The 21,419-nt window shown below is 42.4% G+C and overlaps 1 protein-coding gene across 2 annotated transcripts in view; it reads left to right on the top strand.

The window, feature by feature from the left end:
* The window catches only part of LTN1 (listerin E3 ubiquitin protein ligase 1), a 160,428-nt gene that overhangs the window by 18,056 nt on the left and 120,953 nt on the right, over nt 1–21,419 (top strand). For both annotated transcript variants that reach the window (XR_012241792.1, XM_073617090.1), the window contains exons 5-7: nt 8,618–8,670; nt 18,678–18,858; nt 21,110–21,283. Coding sequence is in view for 1 of the 2 variants with exons in the window: in XM_073617090.1 (XP_073473191.1) it covers nt 8,618–8,670; nt 18,678–18,858; nt 21,110–21,283 (408 nt within the window). In the remaining variant the exon portion in view is untranslated. The remainder of the gene's footprint in view (nt 1–8,617; nt 8,671–18,677; nt 18,859–21,109; nt 21,284–21,419) is intronic.

Here is a 21,419-nt window from a genome sequence, read left to right as displayed (position 1 = left end):
AAGAAAAATCATTTGCAGCTTACCAGTACTTTGATATGATGGATGCAGTAGTTTTTCTTTATTTTAGGGTTTTTATTGTATATATTCATCTGCTGATCCTGCCATGTACACACTTCCTGTCCGAGGGTGACATTGCTCACTCACTGAACTGTATCTATGGAGGAGCAGCATTCTTACCTTAGGACAGATCTACAAACCTTCATCTTCATCATTATCTTTTCTTCTATTGTCCTTGGAGGGTGGATACCTTTTCTGAGCAATGCTAATTTAAGACGCAACTTACCTTTTTTACCTTTTTTTTTTTTTTCTCTCTCTCAAGATTCTTCTCTGTGTATCTGCAGACCTCTTTGCTTTCTCAGTCTTGATTTCTCATCTTACTGCAAATGGACCCTGCTGGATCAGGCATTCTAGTTTGAACCGGGAAGTGACTCTGGGTCATTTTGTCCCACGTGGGCGCCTTTCAGACTGGTCCTAGAAACTTCCCCAGTGGAATAGGCCTAAGGAGCAATACTCCCTAATTGATATTTCTCAGAAGCTTCACTATACCCTTGCCTTGCCCCCAAGACCTGGCATTCTAAGTCTCCCAAATCCTTCGACAAGCCCTTCTCAGCATGAAGGCGCTCCTTCACTCTACAGAATTGGGAGGACATCCGATGGCCTTAGTGGGTGCTATGAATAAGCACCTGCCTTAACGGTGTGAAATGCATCAGTGGTTTTATCCTTGCTGTATGGATTTATAACAGTAAAGAAATCGATTTTCATAGGAGTGTGGCCTTTTGGACCCTTTTGTTTTGTTCCTGGCCTTAGTGGGTGCATGTAAGTCTTGCATACTTGATGCTTGCGTGCAAGAGATGGTGTCCCAAGGTTTCAAGCTTAAGTTTCACTCCCTGCCACCTCTTCACTTTCATGCTTGATGGCCCTGGGAATGGTGCCCCAGCTTCTCATTCCACCATTTTTTGGTGGTACAGCTGGTGCTCTCCAGCCCCCCACCTTTTTTTTTTTTTTTCCAGTCAAGGCTCACCCAACCAGGGCTGTGACTCTTACTTGGGATTTGTGGGTCTCGTTCTGTGACAGACCAAGGTTTCTGTCTCTAGGAACAGATTCACTTAGGCGAATGTTGGCTCGGGGGACTCTTGCGCATTCTTTGCCTCATGACTTTTGAATTCATGGTTAGGCAGGACATACAGTACACTATATTACCAAATGTATTGTGATGCCTGCGTTTACACGCACATGAGTTTTAATGGTATCCCAGTCTTAGTCCGTAGGGTTCAATATTGAGTTGGCCCACCCTTGGCAGCTATAACAGTTGCAACTCTTCTGGGAAGGCTGTTCACACTGCTTAGGAGTGTGTCTATGGGAATGTTTGACCATTCTTCCAAAAGCACATTTTTAAGGTTAGGCACTTATGTGGACGAAAAGGCCTGGCTCGCAGCCTCCTCTCTAATTCATCCCAAAGGTGTTTTATTGCGTTGAGGTCAGGACTCTGTGCAGGTCAGTCAAGTTCCTCCACCCAGAACTCGCGCATCTATGTCTTTATGGACCCATAGTCACACTCCTAAACCCTGTGGACAGCCTTCCGAGAGGAGTTGAGGCTGTTATAGCTGCAAAAGGTTGGCCAACTCAATATTGAACCCTACGGACTAAGACTGAGATGCTATTAAAGTTCATGTGCGTGTAGACAGGCGTTTCAATACTTTTGGCAATATAGAGTATTTTCAGCAGGGCTCATCTTACAGTTTGCCCCAGAGGCAACCTTTTGCATGACAGGTAGTGCTTCGAGTTTTTTCTCAGCTCCATCAGGGTTGTAACAAATCTCACCAGTTTATGGTTCTGTTCTAGCTTTCCTCTTCTGCCTACTCTAGTTGGCCTGTTTCCTGTGCACTTACCGCTTCAGTCATACTTTGTAGGATTGAATCCTGGGTTCTATTCTGGACAGCTTGTGGTTGTAGGTTATGGGTATAGGCAATTTGGGGGTGCTTCTCTGCTGAGTCTAAACCTTGTAAAATGGTTGTCTTATAATGTCTCGGGGTATGGAGTTCTTGTTTTCTTGGTCCTTTTGGGCTCAGGTGAATAAGAGCTTAGGGCCTTTCTTCTCGACTGGCTGGGCTTTTCATTTAAAGACTTTTCGCTGATCCCATGTCTTTTACCTGTTTGTGCAAGGGACTTGTTCCCTTGCCTTGTTTAGCTTGTGGGTTGTTTACCCCCTCTTTAGTTATTGTTCCACCTCCTTGGTGATTTCAGGTTGCCAAGCCTTTGTATGGTTTATGGTGTGGTGCTCCATTCTATGTTGGGTATCTTCTGACTGTTCTTGGTCTTGTGCCACGGGTTGATTCTCCTGGGCTTATTGGCTTGTTTCTGGTTGGCCACTCCTCAGAATGCTTTTTGAATCTTAACCGTATCTATCTGAATTCCAGTGTCCCTCAGTGGATAGAAAAAAACAGGATTATTGTACTTATCATGAAGTACATACATTAGGGACACAGAACCCCCCCCCCTATCTTGATCAGAGAGAGTAAAGTGACAAATAGATGAGTTTATAAGTGTTCTGCTTGCTCTTTGTGCTTCAGAAGATGGGGAGGAGACCTCTAAGTGAAAGTGAAACTGCAGCAGAGAAAGATTAGGTCCCCTCCCCTGATAGCATAGCACTGGCTATGTGGCAGAGCTGTGCAAATATCAGGGCTGGATGGACAGACCTATAAATGTAGGTGTACATTTCACACAGCCCAAGAGACATAGGAAGCATGTGTATGGATAAATGTACTGTATGTGCTGGCATCTATTCAGAATTTTTTTTTTTTTTTGGGTGGCCTACATTTTGATGGTGATTGTTTGTTACTGGATTTTGGCTGTTATGTCTGCCGTTTGGTGCAAAGTAAGAAAGTTCACAAAGTTCTGTAACTTGAACTTTGTCCCTCCTATCTCTGTTTGGGTTTCTTCTCAGTATGTAATGTTCTAGAACATCTTGACAGCTTCTTTTGTGAAGCAGAGTTTGTATTTGCTCTGTGTCACGTTTGTTCTTTTGGTTTGTTTTTGTTGACCTCATTGCATCAAACGTTTAACTGAATTCATCCACTTACAAGGTGATGGGACTTGTTCTGGCTGTCACTTCATAATTCATTTAGTATGTGTGAACTGTTTAAAAATGTTCTGATAAAATTTTGGAATTTAGACCCCCACTGCCTTTTTGTGTGTAATGTATATGTGCGTGTGTGTACCGTTGTGCTCACAAGTTTACATACCCTGGCAGAATTTATGATTTCTTGTCCATTTTTCAGAGAATATGAATGATGACACACAAACTTTTCTTTCACTCATGGTCAGTGTTTGGCTGAAGCCATTTATTATCAATCAACTGTGTTTACTCTTTTTAAATCATAATTACAACAGAAACTACCCAAATTACCCTGATCAAAAGTTTACATACCCCAGTTCTTAATACCGTGTATTGCCCACTTTAACATCAATGAGAGCTTGAAGTCTTTTGTGGTATTTGTGTATGAGGCTCTTTATCTTGTCAGATGGTAAAGCTGCCCATTCCTCTTGGCAAACATGTGGAAGAAGGTGCTCTGGTCACATGAGACCAAAATTTTACTTTTTGCCTAAAAGCAATGTGTGGCGGAAAACTAACACTGCACATCACCCTGAACACACCATCCCCACCGTGAAACATGGTGGTGGCAGCATCATATTGTGGGGATTCTTTTCTTCAGCAGGGACAGGGAAGCTGGTCAGAGTTGATGGGAAGATGGAGCCAAATGCAGGGGAATCTGAGATGAAAACCTGTTAGTCTGCAAAAGACTTGAGACTGGGGTGGAGGTTCACCTTTCAGCAGGACAACGACCCTAAACATACAGCAAGAGCTACAATGGAATGGTTTATATTGAAGCATATTCATGCATTAGAATGGCCCAGTAAAAGTCCAGTCCTAAATCCAATTGTGAATCTGTGGCAAGACTTGAAAATTGCTGTTCACAGACGCTCTCCATCCAATCCGACAGAGCTTGAGCTATTTTTGGAAAGCAGAATGGGCAAAAATTTTACTGTCTAGATGTGCAAAGCCGGTAGAGACATCCCCAAAAAGACTTGCAGATGTAATTGCAGTGAAGGGCGGTTCTACAAAGTATTGACTCCGGGGGGCTGAATACAAATGCACGCCACACTTTTCACATATTTAACCGTCTGGGATGGGTGATCGGTCTATCAAAGTTCCCCGGACAAGGGGGGGGGCTGTATGTGACGACGTGTGTCGGAGAACACACAGCTATTGAAATGAAAGCTGTTATGTTCCCGGCGCTCTGATCAACCCGGCGGCAGCCCTCCTTTCTCTTCTGCGCTATAGGAAACCCCCGTAATGGGCGGTCCCAGGGGCGGTTGCGGAGCCCCGCCCAGGCCTGCCCCATTTTCAGCTCCATTATCGGCCATTTTGCTCTTTTGGCAAATTGCTGAAAAGGCTATTTTCGGCCGATATGTTTCGGGGGCCCAAATTTTCGGTGCATCCCTAGTCATTATACATCATGTTCCTACTTGAAGGGCGTAATCTTTGTAGCCCGATACTGTCGTATTTGGAACTTTGAATAATATGTAATTTATTACTGTGTAATCTTCACAATAAATTTTAAGTGCAGCAATCCCTGGATTTTTTCTTTATAGATGGCCTTTGGGAAGGCTTGATTGCTTGTACTAAGAAGGATACAGTGTGCTGTCTGCCACACCTGAGATAAATATTTATTTATTTTTTGGGGCTGGGGAAATTAACTGTTCTTCGATTAATCGTGAATTTTTTTTGATCGGTTCTCACCTCTCCGCAGGCTTCCGGGTCTTCAGGGAGTTCCGTCGGAGATCCGGTGACGTCACGGACATAGACGTCAACGGACTCCTTCCCCAAGTGCCTCCGTCTGCTAACGAAGGGAAGGGGGGAGGAGTCCGTTGACGTCTATGTCCGTGAAATCATAAATTGAGGAAGACAGATCCTAACGATTTGATTGATCTCACTGGTCAAAGTATTCAGATAAACATCTATGTAAATCCTGGACTTGGCTATGAAAATCAACATATCTGAGGGCTTTCCTGGCTGTAAGTCAGTTTGACGATGAACTGACATTGATTGGTTATCCAGCAATCAAGAAACATTTATGATGAGGGCATTTTTTTTTCCAAAGAGCTGACACTTTGCTGTCTCAGCAGATGATGGACGTCTCTGGCTCTCCATCGGTCCCCTGATGCATAACGGTGCTATTTAAATAGACTGTAGGGTGACGCCTTAGCCCCGGGCTGCTGAGGAAGTTCGGATTGAACGTAACGCGTTCGGGGGAGGAGCTACGCATGACGTCAGCTAAAAGTAGCTGTATGTGCGTTATAATTAATCTAAATTAGTCGATTAAAAAAAAAAAATCGATTAATCGAACACGAAAATTTTAATCAGTAACAGTCCTATTATTTTTATTTATTTTCAGGAATAACCTTTTGTATGCTGCATGGGCTCTTTTTATTTTTCTAGTTTTTACATTTGTATGCTTCTAAAGGTTCTAATACAAATGCAGATTTATAAAGTCACTTTTACTTGCTTACCTACATACCTGCACATTAAACAGTGCAGTGAATACCCCTATCAAATGACTGCTGGGATAAGATCAATTAATTTTGAGTAACTATAAAACTGACCTCACACATCAGCATTTGTGCCCTAGATATAATGGCCAGCCATTGGTTGCCTGTAAATGAACAGAAGTTCCTGTGGGTGACCGCACAGCTCTGCATTTTAGGAAACATGGAATGCATCTGTCCTTGTATATTGTTTTCAGAAATGAAGGCCCCATGGGCTGTATGTTGTTGAGACTTCTGTTGGTCATAGAGAAGATCAGAGGTCTGCTGGGCAAATGACAGATGTCAAAGTTGGTGCACTGTTGTGGGTTCTGTATGCCGCCCGTTTTATATGGACTCCAAAGTAACATCCACATGAATGTCAGAACCTAAGATTTCTGCATTGCATACTAGCCCATTATGTAGCACTTACCTGCAAACGAAGCCCGCGATGTCCCTGCATCCAACTTCACCCCTCTTCCTTCTGGGGCGGCAGACTCCGGCTCTGTGACTGGCCGGAGCTGCGTGACTTTGCTCCTGCGCACGTGCGCGGGAGACGTCAGTCCAGGCACTTGCGAGTGAAGAAACGGCACTGAGGTCCTTTTCTTCACAGTGCATGCGCCTATTACATCAATGGTGCACCACAAGGTAATTATCTCCTAAACGGCGCACGTTTAGGAGATATTTCCACTACCTATAGGTAAGCCTTATTCTAGGCTTACCTATAGGTAAAAGTGGCAATCACAGGTTTACAACCGCTTTAAGCTGGCAATACATGGATTAAAAATTGGCTAGTTCAGCAGGTACTGGGCAAAAATGAATCCATGTATGGGCAGTGTGGATGTACAGAAATCGATGTACCGTTCCACTTCTGTACAGCTGCCCTGCTGGATTTTCCATGCTCGATCTGCAATGCAGGCTATAGCCAGCAACGCTGATCGGTGTATTCTGATGGCAGGGAAGTGTCCCCCTCATCAGCATGTAATAGTAGCTCAGTGGGGAGGATTCATTCCCCCTTCTACATTGAGTGTGTGGATGGGGGAATATAAATATATATACACAGTGGGGACGGAAAGTATTCAGACCCCCTTAAATTTTTCACTCTTTGTTATATTGCAGCCATTTGCTATAATCATTTACGTTCATTTTTTTTACTCATTAATGTACACACAGCACCCCATATTGACAGAAAAACACAGAATTGTTGACACTTTTGCAGATTTATTAAAAAAGAAAAACTGAAATATCACATGGTCCTAAGTATTCCCTTTGCTGTGACAATCATATATTTAACTCAGGTGCTGTCCATTTCTTCTGATCATCCTTGAGATGGTTCTACACCTTCATTTGAGTCCAGCTGTGTTTCATTATACTGATCGGACTTGATTAGGAAAGCCACACACCTGTCTATATAAGACCTTACAGCTCACAGTGCATGTCAGAGCAAATGAGAATCATGAGGTCAAAGGAACTGCCTGAAGAGCTCAGAGACAGATTTGTGGCAAGGCAAAGATCTGGCCAAGGTTACAAAAAAATTCTGCTGCACTTAAGGTTCCTAAGAGCACAGTGGCCTCCATAATCCTTAAATGGAAGATGTTTGGGACAACCAGAACCCTTCCTAGAGCTGGCCGTCTGGCCAAACTGAGCTGTCGGGGAAGAAGAGCCTTTATGAGAAAGGTAAAGAAGAACCCAAAGATCACTGTGGCTGAGCTCCAGAGATGCAGTCGGGAGATGGGAGAAAGTTGTAGAAAGTCAACCATCACTGCAGCCCTCCACCAGTCGGGGCTTTATGGCAGAGTGGCCCGACGGAAGCCTCTCCTCAGTGTATGACACATGAAATCCCGCATGGAGTTTGCTAAAAAAACACCTGAAAGACTCCAAGATGGTGAGAAATAAGATTCTCTGGTCTGATGAGACCAAGATAGAACTTTTTGGCCTTAATTCTAATCGGTATGTGTGGAGAAAACAAGGCACTGCTCATCACCTGTCCAATACAGTCCCAACAGTGAAGCATGGTGGTGGCAGCATCATGCTGTGGGAGTGTTTTTCAGCTGCAGGGACAGGACGACTGGTTGCAATCGAGGGAAAGATGAATGTGGCCAAGTACAGGGATATCCTGGATGAAAACCTTCTCCAGAGTGCTCAGAACCTCAGACTGGGCCAAAGGTTTACCTTCCAACAAGACAATGACCCTAAGCACACAGCTAAAATAACAAAGGAGTGGCTTCACAACAACTCCGTGACTGTTCTTGAATGGCCCAGCCAGAGCCCTGACTTAAACCCAATTGAGCATCTCTGGAGAGACCTAAAAATGGCTGTCCACCAACGTTTACCATACAACCTGACAGAACTGGAGAGGATCTGCAAGGGGAATGGCAGAGGATCCCCAAATCCAGGTGTGAAAAACTTGTTGCATCTTTCCCAAAAAGACTCATGGCTGTATTAGATCAAAAGGGTGCTTCTACTAAATACTGAACAAAGGGTCTGAATACTTAGGACCATGTGATATTTCAGTTTTTCTTTTTTAATAAATCTGCACAAATGTCAACAGTTCTGTGTTTTTCTGTCAATATGGGGTGCTGTGTGTACATTAATGAGGAAAAAAATAACTTAAATGATTTTAGCAAATGGCTGCAATATAACAAAGAGTGAAAATACTTTCCATCCCCACTATATATATATATATATATATATATATATATATATATATATATATATATATTTTTTTATGTTCAACCTGCTAGTTGAAGGGAAAAAGAACTGAGGTGAGGCACAGGCATTGTGCAGCACTTCTCAGCAGGTAGCAGAATTTAAAAATGAAAAGAGGAAATATGGCTCGCCCCATTGCACCTATATTACAAAGTATACGTAAGAATGTTTTTAAGACATGAACCCTCATAAGATTTATTTAGAGCTGATCACACTCGCATGAAATTTTAAAGAAAAGGTAATAGTTTCCCTTTTATTTTAAGTAAAAATTAATTTAATATACCTGTGTTTTTTTTTTGTTTTTTTTTTTTGTTTCCATGTGTAGGTTTTACTTGATCATCTCCTGAAAGAAACCCCGGACTCCCTAAGTGATGTGCAGTACGTGTCTTTCTAATTTGTTTATTTTTTTTTCTGCTGACTTTTTTTCAGTTAATTTGTATAATAAGCCGAGGATAGAGAAAACTTTGAAGAAGTGCACTAAAGTGGAATTGAAGTAAAAAATGTATAAACCGCTAACAGGTAGGGTTTGTATGACCAGAGACCTTGTCTCTTCTGTTATAATAGCTTCTTTCTGCCTGTCAGTGGTAATGTACACTGAGCCGCAGCTCAGAATACATTTATGGCACCGATCTGTGCCGTGATGCAGTGACTCCTGTGTGCATGCATGGGAGTGACATCATTGCGGTGGAATGGCTCAAACCCAGAAGGAATACTGAGAGAAGATGAAAGCGCCTGGGCCAGCTGGGTCCAAAGGGTAGTGATAAATAACATACTGTATACTCAGACTGGTCTGGAGTGGTAAGTGGGGTGCCCCAGGGTTCTGTCTTGGGACCAACTCTATTCAATGTATTAAAAAATGATATAGAGAATGGGATAAATTAGTTCAATCTCAGTTTTTGCGGACAAAACAAAATTAAGCAGGGCAATAACTTCACATCAGGATATAGAAACTTTACAGACAGACCTGAACAAAATAATGGAGTGGGCAACTACATGGCAAATGAGGTTTCATGTGGAAAAATGTAAGGTAATGCACTTGGGGGCAAAAAACATAAATGCAAACTACTCACTAGGGGGAGAACTGCTGGGGGGGGGGGGGGAATCAAGGATGGAGAAAGATCTGGGGGCCCTAGTAGATGACAGATTGAGCAACAGCATGCAGTGCCAAGCTGCAGCTACCAAAGCCAGCAGATTATTAGCATGCATAAAAAAGGGGATATACTCCAGGGATAAAAAGATAATCCTACTACTTTACAAAACTATGGTTAGACCACATCTGGAGTATTCTGTCCAGTTCTGGTCACCAGTCCTCAGAAGGGATGTGCTGGAACTGGAGAGAATCCAAAGAAGGGCAACAAATCTATCTAGGGGATTGGAGAACCTCAATTACGAGGAACAACTGCAAACACTAAATCTATTCTCGCTTCAGAGGAGATATGATACAGCGATTTACAAATACCGCAATGTCGATCCCAGCATAGGAAGCGAAGGAGTGTAAGAGGACATTTGGCCACACAATGAGATTGGGGGAGAAGCAGTTTAACCTTAAACTGCGTAGGGGGTTTTTCACTGTTAGGGCAGTAAGGATGTGGAACTCTCTTCCACAATTGGTGGTGGCAGAGTGGAGTATGGATATTTTTAAGAGGCTCTTGGATGTGCATCTTAAAGAACACAACATACAGGGATATGGGAAATAAATAGACACTGACACACGTGCACCTATACAGGTTGAACTGGATGGACTATTGTCTTTATTCAACCTTGCCTACCTACTATAAGGTATTTTTTCCCCTTCTATGACTTCTCCAATAATTCATACAAGCAAGAAAGTTGACATTTTTTTTTTCTTTTCCAACGTGCAGGGATAAGCAGCAAGATTGTACACACTAGCTTCAGTCTGTAAAAAAGGAAGTGCAACTTTTGCAAAGCTTTTGCAAAGCTTTCACACAGCTTTGCTGAAGTTTTTAGGCAGAACTCTCGCCAAAAAGAGGATAAAAATGAATAGTGAATAAAAAGATAAAATGCCAAAACTGCTTTTTGCTGTAGTATTGATCATCAATCCAGAGATTTCCCCCAGCAGTACTTTATTTCCACATCTGGATGTCCTCATTCTCATGGCCAGCATCATTCAACCCATTTCCTCACCGTGGACCCACCCCAGTCTGTGACTGGACCATGAAAGGAGAAGTAGCAAAGTGAAGTCTTATAGATGTGTTAATAATTACAGAGCTGCATTGTGTGTGTGTGTGTGTGTGTGTGTTTTTTTTTTTTTTTTTTACCACTATAAGCTCTGGAAGTTTTCACCCCCTTCCTGACCAGGCCACTTTTTGCAACCCGGCACTGCGTTGTTTAACTCACAATTGCGCTGTCGTGCGACGCTGTACTCAAATAAAATTTGATGTCCTTTTTTTTCCCACAAATAGAGCTTTCTTTTGGTGGTATTTGATTTTTATTTTTTGCGCTATAAACAAGACTATTAATGTTGAAGTAAAACACCAAAATGTAGTACTTTCTGCTATAAAACACATCCAATAAAAAAAAAAATGTAAAAATCTAATTTATTCATCAGTTTAGGCCAATTTGTATTTTGCTACATATTTTTGGTAAAAAAAAAAAAATCCAAAAAGCGTATATTGATTGGTTTGCGCAAAAGTTATAGTGTCTACAACTATGGGATAGATTTATGGACTTTTTTCTTATTTTATTATTTTTACTAGTAGTGGCGGTGTTCATGTATTTTTGCAGGACTGTGTCATTGCGGCTGACAAATCTGACCCTAAGTCAAACACTTTGGGGACCAGTGACACCAATACAGTGATCAGTGCGAAAAAAAATGCACTGTCACTGTACAAATGACACTGGCAGGGAGGGGTTAACATCAGGGGCTATCAAAGGGTTAAGTGTGCTCCTAGGGAATGCTTTCTAACTGTGTGGGGGATGGACTGACTGAAGGAAGAGAGACATCTGTGTTCCTGATTAGCAGGAACACAAGATGTGTCTCTCCCTCTGACAGATCGACGGTCTGCATTGTTTACATAGCTCTAGCAAACCATAGCTCTAGCTGCCGCCGGACCCACTGATTGGCTCCTATCACAGGTACGTTATTTTGCGCTTAAGGGCCGTCCTGCCGCAGTATATGTACATGGGCCGGTCCTTAAGTGGTTAATCTCTGTCTAGGACTTAAAACCTTAGGCTGGCCATAGATGGATCGAAATTTGTCCAGTTCAGCAGGATCCATCTATGGGCAGGCTCGTTGTGCTCAAGTGGGTCTATTGAAACCACCCGCTGTCAGAATGCAATAGGACAACAAGAGGGATCAGTATTGATGGGGGAATCGAGTGATTTTCTTTCTTTCAAGCCGTGGTTGTATCAAAGGAATTTGCAAAATGTACGACTTGCTTAAAGCCTCCTTTGTGAATATGTTTCATGTTTCATCCACTAATTTCGTAACTTTAAACATGGCCCCATTACACAGCCCCCCTCCCACAAACCCCTGAATCGTGGGGCGATTTTCCCTGGAGCGTCCTGTTTTTCAAATTTTAGCAGAGCCTAGCACAATCGCATCATCCACTCCTTTTTTTTTTTTTTTTTTTTTTTTTTTTTAAGAGAGGCAGTAAACCACACCACATACTAGAACATTATGACAGACTTGCCTGAAAAAGGATCGCTGTCACTGATGTAGGCACAACAAACTGAAAGTATGACGTGCCATTATACAAAACAAGAAGGCTGTAAGTAATACAGTAATACATAGTTAAGTCACTTATGTAATCAGCACGGCCAGCACAAATATCAATAATCCAAAGATCACAAAGGAAGTGAACTACAAGGGCAGCCTGTACTTGGCTTAAAGGGCTTAGCAAATCCATCTTCATTAATAACTTTTGTCCGCCTGTGCAAAGTACGTACATATAAACTATCAAAGGGTAGAAGATAGAAAAGTGAGGGAAAAAAGAAAAAGTGGAGGCAAGAGAAGAGGAGGAGAAAAAAGGAAAAGGAGAGGGGTCAGGGGAGATGGAATAGGTGGGAAATAGGGAAACTGAGACTATACCTGATAATGTTTTTAAGGCCAACTGAAAGTCGTTCTTCACCTAGTAGGTTTACTTATACTGTCCCTGCAGGGTGGTGCTGTGGACAGCAATTAAGGTACACTATGCCACTTCGTAATTGGAAATGCAATCATTAGAGAAAGAAAGGAATACACTTTGTAGGCATGGTTAAAAAAAAAAATGTTTTGTACAAATTAAAGAATCTTGACAAGGCAAATGTATAAAATACACATATGTTTTCAATTAAAATGGACCACCAAATAGTCTGGAGTCCTCAACGGACTACCTTCCTTTCTCTATTGATTGTTAATACCTTCTAATGAATTTCAGGTCGCCCTACTAGTGTGAAACCGATCTAGACGGGGCATAATATATGACATTCCACCTCCCAAAAATTGGGGACGGGAGATCCCTAGGATTATAATTCCTACAGAAATCAGACCAGGACCAAAACAGGACTTCTCAGCTGCCCAAACCACTGATTAGGTGCTACTTTGTGGAATATTTGGTGGTAGTCCTCTAGTAAAGCCAACAAGCCCATGTTTTGTGGCATTGTGAAATTCTGTCTTGAGAAATATACATCAATTCCTCCATCTTTGCCAATTTGTTGATGTGGGCAAACCATTTCTCAATTGTGGGTGGCTGAGATGATCCCCAGTGGACAGGTATACATAGTCTGACCACGTTCTATGCATGGCCAGAGATTTCAAATAAGTGTTTTGATAAATTTTGTATGGTGCAATAAATATTGCGCATGGGTGAAATCTATAGCAAGGCCAGAGACGGATGAGGTAAAGCTGTGAGTGGAGGTCCAGAAATCATGCAAATCCAGACAGGTCCATCAAATGTAGGATAAAGTCTCTCTCTCCGTCCGGCATCTCCAACAGTTTGCTGTAAACCTTGGAAAGAATCTGTGGACTACAGGTAGCATATGTTAGAAATATCATTGCAATTTAAATCCATTCTCTTGAACATTTACGTTCAAGGAGCCTTGGTGATTCGACTCAAAAATTGATTCCCATTCCTTATTCGTGAATAAGGATGGGCTCAGGCGTGTTCACAGCTCCACATGCCCGAGCCCGCCAGGAAGCTTACACTGCGCGGCGCTAATCGCAGGTAGTGAGACATTTCCCAATCTCTGCAGCCACGGATCGGGAAATGTCTCACTGCCTGTGATTAGCGATGCGCTGTTCACGCTTCCTGGTGGGCTCAGGCATGTGGAGCTGCGAACCTGCCTGAGCCTTTCTTATTCGTGAACGTATGTCCTAAATCTTCTTCCCATTTATGACAGGTGCGTGTGTGTCATCCATTTACAGATCCATAAATTGGAATCGTATCATCACAGAGTGGTACTGTGGATACGAGAAAGGAGTAGACATATGCCACGTCCCGATATATTCTATTTGGAAAATACTTTTTTGGATGATGGACTTTATAGGCATAACACTTAATACATAATTTTATAAAAAAGTATATAAATTTTATTTATTTACAGAAACATATGAAACACTTTTAAAAACCGTGACTATCCACAATTGTGCCTTGAAGCATACATGTTACGCGTATTCAAAAACGCTTCTTCAGTTGCTTAGGGCATATTATTATTGTAGTCAGCACAGCTAAAGGTGCAGGAATATCTCATCAGATGAATTCCCAGCTAGTCTGTGAAATAAAGATCACACAGTAAACTTATGGTGATTGAGCGTTACATGCATAGCCAGCAAGGAAAAGAAAAGAAATCAGCGGAGCCCTGCAGGGGATTTTCATCGTTGATGACGCCATTTGAAAACAAAAACAGATGAATACTGGAGATGTGTGATTAGTGGGGGATCCCCTATATTTCCAGAACTATCATAAAGGTTTTCCAAAATATCCTAAATGGTTTCTTTTCTTTTCCCTGATGGCTATGTATGTAACTCTCAATCACTATAAGTTTACTGTGTGATCGTTATTTCACAGACTATCTGGAAATTCATCTGATGAGATATCCCTGCACCCTTGGCTGCGCTGTGGACTTTGGTCCCTTGTCTACTCTTTTGACTACAATAATAATATGCCCTAAGCTCCTGAAGAAGCGTTTTTGAATACACGTAACATGTATGCTTCAAGGCACAATTGTGGATAGTCAATGTTTTTAAAAGTATTTCATTTGTTTCTGTAAATAAATTTTATATACTTTTTTTTATAAAATGATTTATTAAGTGTTATGCCTATAAAGTCCATCATCCAAAAACGTATTTTACATTTACAGATCCATTCACAAGGATCTTTGAATGGGAAGCCTACAAGTTCCATCTGTCACAATGACACAGGTGCTCAGAGTGTCGACACAGGTGCAGTGATGTCATCGCACTTGTAGTCCACTGTTTACTTCCTTCAGCCCCATAGCAGAAGGTCCATCCCTCCGTACAGACCTGAGGGGTTGATTGTCATTGCAGTGATCTGCAGACTTCAATGCAAAATATTAATAATTGCGCGTTTTTTGTTATTTTTTTTTATGACGGTACATTTTAAATTGGAACTTCACTGGTTTCTTGCCTAGGAAAATTTAGGTTATATATCCCAGGAGTCTTTGCAAGGGGAGGAGAGGGCGGGGGAGGGGGTGGGCTCCCAGCTAAACTCACTCACCTACATGCATGCCAAAGCTAAGGGCAAATGAATTCCAGGAAGTAAATGCCACATGAATTATTTGCCCTTACTCAAGATGGTCGCAGCCAGAAAGGCTAGGGAAAAACATCTGGGGTGCCAAGGTTTGCCATCACTGGGCTAGGGTGTTGTTTTTCAAAGTGATTTCTCAACAAAATAAAGCATAGGCATGCATGGATGGTGGAGTTTAATTTCTAAATGTCAACTATCTTGCTTGTATCAATTTCTAAAGACTACATATCCCATGGTACCTTGCTGCCTGTAAGCAGTAGTGATGCACTGAATTTTCGGCCACCTAAACACGTCCCTGGTGCTGCCCATTACGGAGCTGTCCTTCTGGCGCGGCGCGCTGCAGTCCTCTCCTCTCTTCTCCTCCTCCCCTCCCCTCCCTCCCTCGCCGCGATCTCCGTTGTGTCACAGAGCTTAACTACACAGACCACAGTAACAATGTTCTGCCTCCTGTGACAGACGGCACACTGATCCAATGGTGGGACATTGAATCAGTGTGACGTGATTACAGGAGGCGGGACATCGTTACTGCGACCCGGACACACGGAGATCGCCGCTCTGATTCGGGCACTGGCAGGCTGCATGACGGGCACTGGCAGGCTGCATGACGGGCACTGGCAGACTACATGAAGAGCACTGGCAAGCTGCATGACGGGCACAGGTGAGGCTGCATCTCATGGGCACAGGCAGGCTGCATCTTATGGGCACATGTGGACTGCATCTAAGGGGCAAACGCGGGCTGCATGACGGGCACTGGTGAGGCTGCATTGATCTCTTGTATCATGTCCGCAGTCTCAGACCCTTTCCTGTACTATGTCTGCAGTCTCTGACCATCTCCTCTACCATGTCTGCAGTCTCTGACCATCTCCTGTACTATGTCCCCAGTCTCTGACCATCTCCTGTACCATGTCCCCAGTCTCTGACCATCTCCTGTACCATGTCCCCAGTCTCTGACCATCTCCTGTACCATGTCCCCAGTCTCTGACCATCTCCTGTACCATGTCCCCAGTCTCTGACCATCTCCTGTACCATGTCCCCAGTCTCTGACCATCTCCTGTACCATGTCCCCAGTCTCTGACCATCTCCTGTACCATGTCCCCAGTCTCTGACCATCTCCTGTACCATGTCCCCAGTCTCTGACCATCTCCTGTACCATGTCCCCAGTCTCTGACCATCTCCTGTACCATGTCCCCAGTCTCTGACCATCTCCTGTACCATGTCCCCAGTCTCTGACCATCTCCTGTACCATGTCCCCAGTCTCTGACCATCTCCTGTACCATGTCCCCAGTCTCTGACCATCTCCTGTACCATGTCCCCAGTCTCTGACCATCTCCCGTATAAAAATATTTTTAAAAACAGTCACTTTCGGTATCGGTTTTCGGGATCAAGGAAGATTTATTTTTGGTATCGGTTTCGGCACCAAAAAAAACATTCGGTGCATCCCTAGTAAGCAGTGATTCCTCTACTGACTCTGCCTCCTGTAACTCCTCTTTTCAGCATCTCTGTAGTTCAGAAGGCAGGCTCTGTGAAATGTGTGACAAAGCGGTGCTTACTCATACCTGCATGTGCAGTGCATATGTGTCACAGAATTCATAGAATTAAATGTGTGGGGATATTTACAAAGTAAGTGTACAGGCTTCAAAATCATTTAGATTAATAGGAGCAGGCTAGCAATAATTGAAATACAATGTGGAAATGAATATATGATTTACCATTTTCACCATATTAACAAATCAGGTGCAGCGCTAAATAAGACAAAACATATTGGATAAAGGGATATTATAAAACTAGTGGTAATACAATTCCATGCAGGGACAACAATAAAGTAGATGGACATCCTTAGGAAAATGGTGTAATGATAACAAAAAAGTCCAAAAATTACTCCTGTGAGATTCCACCATTCAAGTGTGATGTCACAACATGCCAGTAAAAGTGACTGTTTGATGTGCCCTCCACCGATATTAAGAGTAGCCTCTCACCTGGCGACCTGGATCCTTTAATTACAGAGGGTCAGATAGGCATTCCCATAAGGGTCATATAGAGATGAAACACTCCAAATCAGCATACAGGGTCTCCGTCACATAGCAAGTCAATGAAGATCAGGGTAATCTCGGTAAAGTATGGAACACAAAAGAGGAACAAAAATAGTGCTCTCCGTATAATAGGGTTTAATGAAGATAAATAAATAATAGCACTTACAAAGCGAGCACTTCTCAAGTGCAAGTACGACAGCGATTCAAGTTGGTGTGTACACACAAGCTGGATGGAGCATGCGCGGTGGCCGCAGGTGAGGTCACGACGTCTCGTTCTGGACGTGTTGCGTCCCAGTGGGCAGGGACTTCTTCAGCCCACCAATTTGAATCGATGTCGTACTTGCACTTGAGAAGTGCTCGCTTTGTAAGTGCTATTATTTATTTATTTATCTTCATTAAACCCTATTATACGGAGAGCACTATTTTTGTTCCTCTTTTGTGTTCCATACTTTACCGAGATTACCCTGATCCTCATTGACTTGCTATGTGACGGAGACCCTGTATGCTGATTTGGAGTGTTTCATCTCTATATGACCCTTATGAGAATGCCTATCTGACCCTCTGTAATTAAAGGGTCCAGGTCGCCAGGTGAGAGGCCACTCTTAATATCGGTGGAGGGCACATCAAACAGTCACTTTTACTGGCATGTTGTGATATCACACTTGAATGGTGGAATCTCACAGGAGTAATTTTTGGACTTTTTTGTTATCATTACACCATTTTCCTAAGGATATCCATCTACTTTATTGTTGTCCCTGCATGCAATTGTATTACCACTAGTTTTATAATATCCCTTTATGCAATATGTTTTGTCTTATTTAGCGCTGCACCTTATTTGTTAATATTGATTCGAGGGATTTGATTGTTTTGACCCTGGTGTCCAGCTGCTCTTATCACATACACGCGCTGATTTATTTTTATGTTTAGTTTCCTTGCACAACCATTTTCACCATAGCTTTAACTATGAATGCCTAAAATGGCTCCAAGAAAGCCGATTCCCCAAAACAAACACTTAGAACTGTAAAACCCCTAAAAATACACCCCATATAAATCTCACATCCATAAAAGTTGGTAATCTCCAGAATATCAAACTACTTTACTTTGGATCTTGTGACCACTCATTGTTAAAGTGGAATTCCAGGTTAGAACTAACTAAGCTAAAAGGGTAACTCCACTTTCGTGGGGGGAAAAATGCACAAATAAAACACCTAGCATGTACAATTGCGACTCAAATCATATTGTAATTAAATGTTATTAAAAAACGACCCTTTCTTTTCAATCTGCAGCGCTGTAACTTTCAGTAAAATGCGATATGGAGGTTTTCTATACACAGATGTTCTACAGAACGCCCCCTGAAAAATGTCATTTCCTGCTTGTGTGATTGGCTTACTGATTTCCCCAGAAGTCTGCACTAAGAGTCAGATTTTTTTGGCATCCCCTGCAGCAAAAAATTTCTTTTTTTTTCTTTTTTTTTTTTTTTTCAACTGTTCTCATATGTACTGTGTGCTTGAATGCTTTTCTGGAGTTTAACATGATACCAAATGTTTTAAAACATGATTTTTTTTTATTTGGATAATGGAACTTGGTTATGCATTTTGTGATTATTTATTTTTTTTATTTCTTCTTGCCCTTTTTTATCCTCTTGCAGAACAGTCCCACCAGAGGAAAGGGAATCTAAGTACTTCCGAGTTGTCACCTGTTCTTTGCTGGCTCTGAAGCGTCTGCTTTCTATGCTGCCAAGTGGAGAGAACAGCTTCCTTCAGGAGAAGTTGGCTCACCTTCTGTCACAGAGCAAGTTCTGGAAGTACAGCAAGCACCAGTCACCAAATGTAAGACCTCAGAGCTTCTTTCTGCATAATGTGTTTGGAAGGCCTCTTGTTTTCCTTATGCTAGCTTAATCCTACCCAGGAATCAGTGTTGATGTATAAACTCAAGCATTTCTAAGTTAAAAAAAAAAAAGTGTAGTCTTAATGTCTTAACCAAAAAAGAAGGGAAAACAAAATCCGCTGACCGGTATAAAGGTCAATCATTTAGAGACCGCACATACCTGCACTGGCTAGCACCCCCCCCCCCCCCCCCCCCAATCCCCACTTGATTGCCAGATCTTGCAGTTTGTCAGTCTCCCACAAATTCACAAATTCCTATTGGTAAGTAGAAATGTATGTGGGATGCATGCAAGCTTAAACACTTAAAATAATAAGCGTCTGTTCATAAAAAGTGTGCTTAGTCTTTATGCACCCTCCACGGAGGGGGAGGATGGCATCTGGCAGGGGAGAGGGACAAAAAAATAAGGGCATTTCGTATGAAAGCGCACTTATTCACATACATTTTTTTGTCCTGTCAATTGTAATTGAATAAGCTAATAAAGAAAATTGTATTCAGAACCACTTCAAATTTCCTTTAAAGTGTTACTAAACCCACAACAGTAAAATCGGTCTGTATATGCAGTAAAACATGCTTGTTATACTCACTGTGAAACCCAAGGGGTTAATCCTCTGCATTGTGTAAAAAGACTGTTTGATCCTGTATGCACAGGTCATCATCTTCTTCCACTGACTCAAATATATTTCCTGATATTTACAGAGCCAGGGGACAAGCTGCACATGCTCAGTTTGGTGTGTATTTCCAGAGAGTTTTTTTTTTTTTTTTTTTTATGGGGAGAGTGCATGTGATCATTACAGGGACAATCGGCACTGCCGGACAGAGGGTCAGGGGTCATGTATCCTGATGGGACAATCGTGGGAGAATGAAAAACTCCTCCTACAAGCATTAACCAGACAATGATAGAAGTCACAAGACTGCTATATACTGCTGATGAGAAAAGGTATTTAGTAGTTTAAATTTACTAAAATAAATACATTTCCATGTTCTGTGGAAGACCAGATATAGTGAATCCAGGGTCCTGGGTTTAGTAACACTTTAAAGCGGTTCTAATTTTATGCTTTGAGGTGAAAAACCTCTTGTAGTGCACCAGAGCCCCCATTTTTACTTACTTGTGCCCGATCGTTCATGCGATTGGGATGAGCAAACCAGCTCCAGCCGGTGACTCGGGTCCTGATTGGATAGATTAATAGCAGCACAGTTATTGGCTCCCGCTGCTGTCAATCAAATCCAATGATGTGGGAGCCGGGGGCAGAGCCGAGTCCTGCTTTCTGTGTCAATAGATGCAGCAGCAGGACACGGGAGCGCACTCGTGATCCTCAAACCGTGCGTCACACTCCCCTTAGGGGTTCACACTCACCAGAGAGTCAAAAACATCAAGCGTTGGAATGTTTTAAATGACCGTCATCCCCCTTCCTGGACAGTGTCAGCACTGCAAATTGTCTCCACCGTGTACTCGGAAAAGGGAAAAAAGCTGACGAAACGCGTCAGCGCGTGAACTTACGGCGACCAGAAGTGACGTTTTGCATTCCACAGCCAGGAAGAGACAACCGGAAGTAAGCGGTGGACGCCGACTTCTCAGTATTGGTGTGTCTCATGTTAATCCTGTGCTGCGAGTACTGCTGGATTTTATTAAAGTGTGTCAGTGGAAATCGCAATAAAGGATTTAAAGCTTTTTTTCCCTTTTCCTGAGTACACGGTGGAGACGATTTGCAGCGCTGACACAGTCCAGGAAGGAGGATGACGGTCATTTAAAAACATTCCAAAGCTTGAGGTTTTTAACTCTCTGGTGAGTGTGAACCCCTAGGGGGAGTGTGACGCACGGTTTGAGGATCTCTGGTGTGAGGTGCACTTCAAAAAATTCCACATTTATATCACCACCTGTGTCTTTTGGACTGACTATCACCTCTGTCATACATCTTTTCTCATATGTGAATACCGTATGAAAGCTGATCGTAATAATTAATGACACTAGCGCTGCTATAGTATATAAAGGTACCTATTGAGGTGCCAGTGGACGTTTTACTATTTTTTTAATTTATACAGTTTACGAATTTACGAATCTTTTTGAAATATTTATGTTTTAAAGTTTAAGGTTCCATAAGCGCCAAGGTAGTGGATGTAGGCCTGGTTTCACTTTTTAAAAAAAAAAAAAACTTTGTTAATAACGTGTGTACATATTCCTGTTTTGTTTTGTAGATTCGTTCGGCTTTCTTTGAACTGATCTCTGCACTGTGCCAGTACTTCCCTGAACTCTTAAACACAGAGGCTTCCCGGGTGTGTCCGGCTGTTTTGCTCAATATTGATGACAGTGATGCTGTAGTGTGTCCCACTCTGTGGGAAGCGGTCTTGTACACTGTGACCACCATAGAGGTAAATTGCCTAGTTTTTTTTTTTTTTTTAAATACATATGGCATTGTCTTTAGAACTACTGTTAACCCCTTACATTAAAAAAAATAGGTGAAACCCATATAGTGTCAAGTTGTGAGTGCTGGCATCCCAAAAATAG

The sequence above is a fragment of the Aquarana catesbeiana genome, linkage group LG02 (assembly GCF_042186555.1).
Source record: "Aquarana catesbeiana isolate 2022-GZ linkage group LG02, ASM4218655v1, whole genome shotgun sequence".
In the NCBI taxonomy this organism is placed as follows: Eukaryota; Metazoa; Chordata; class Amphibia; order Anura; family Ranidae; genus Aquarana; species Aquarana catesbeiana.
This window is presented reverse-complemented; position numbering and strand designations above follow the sequence as displayed.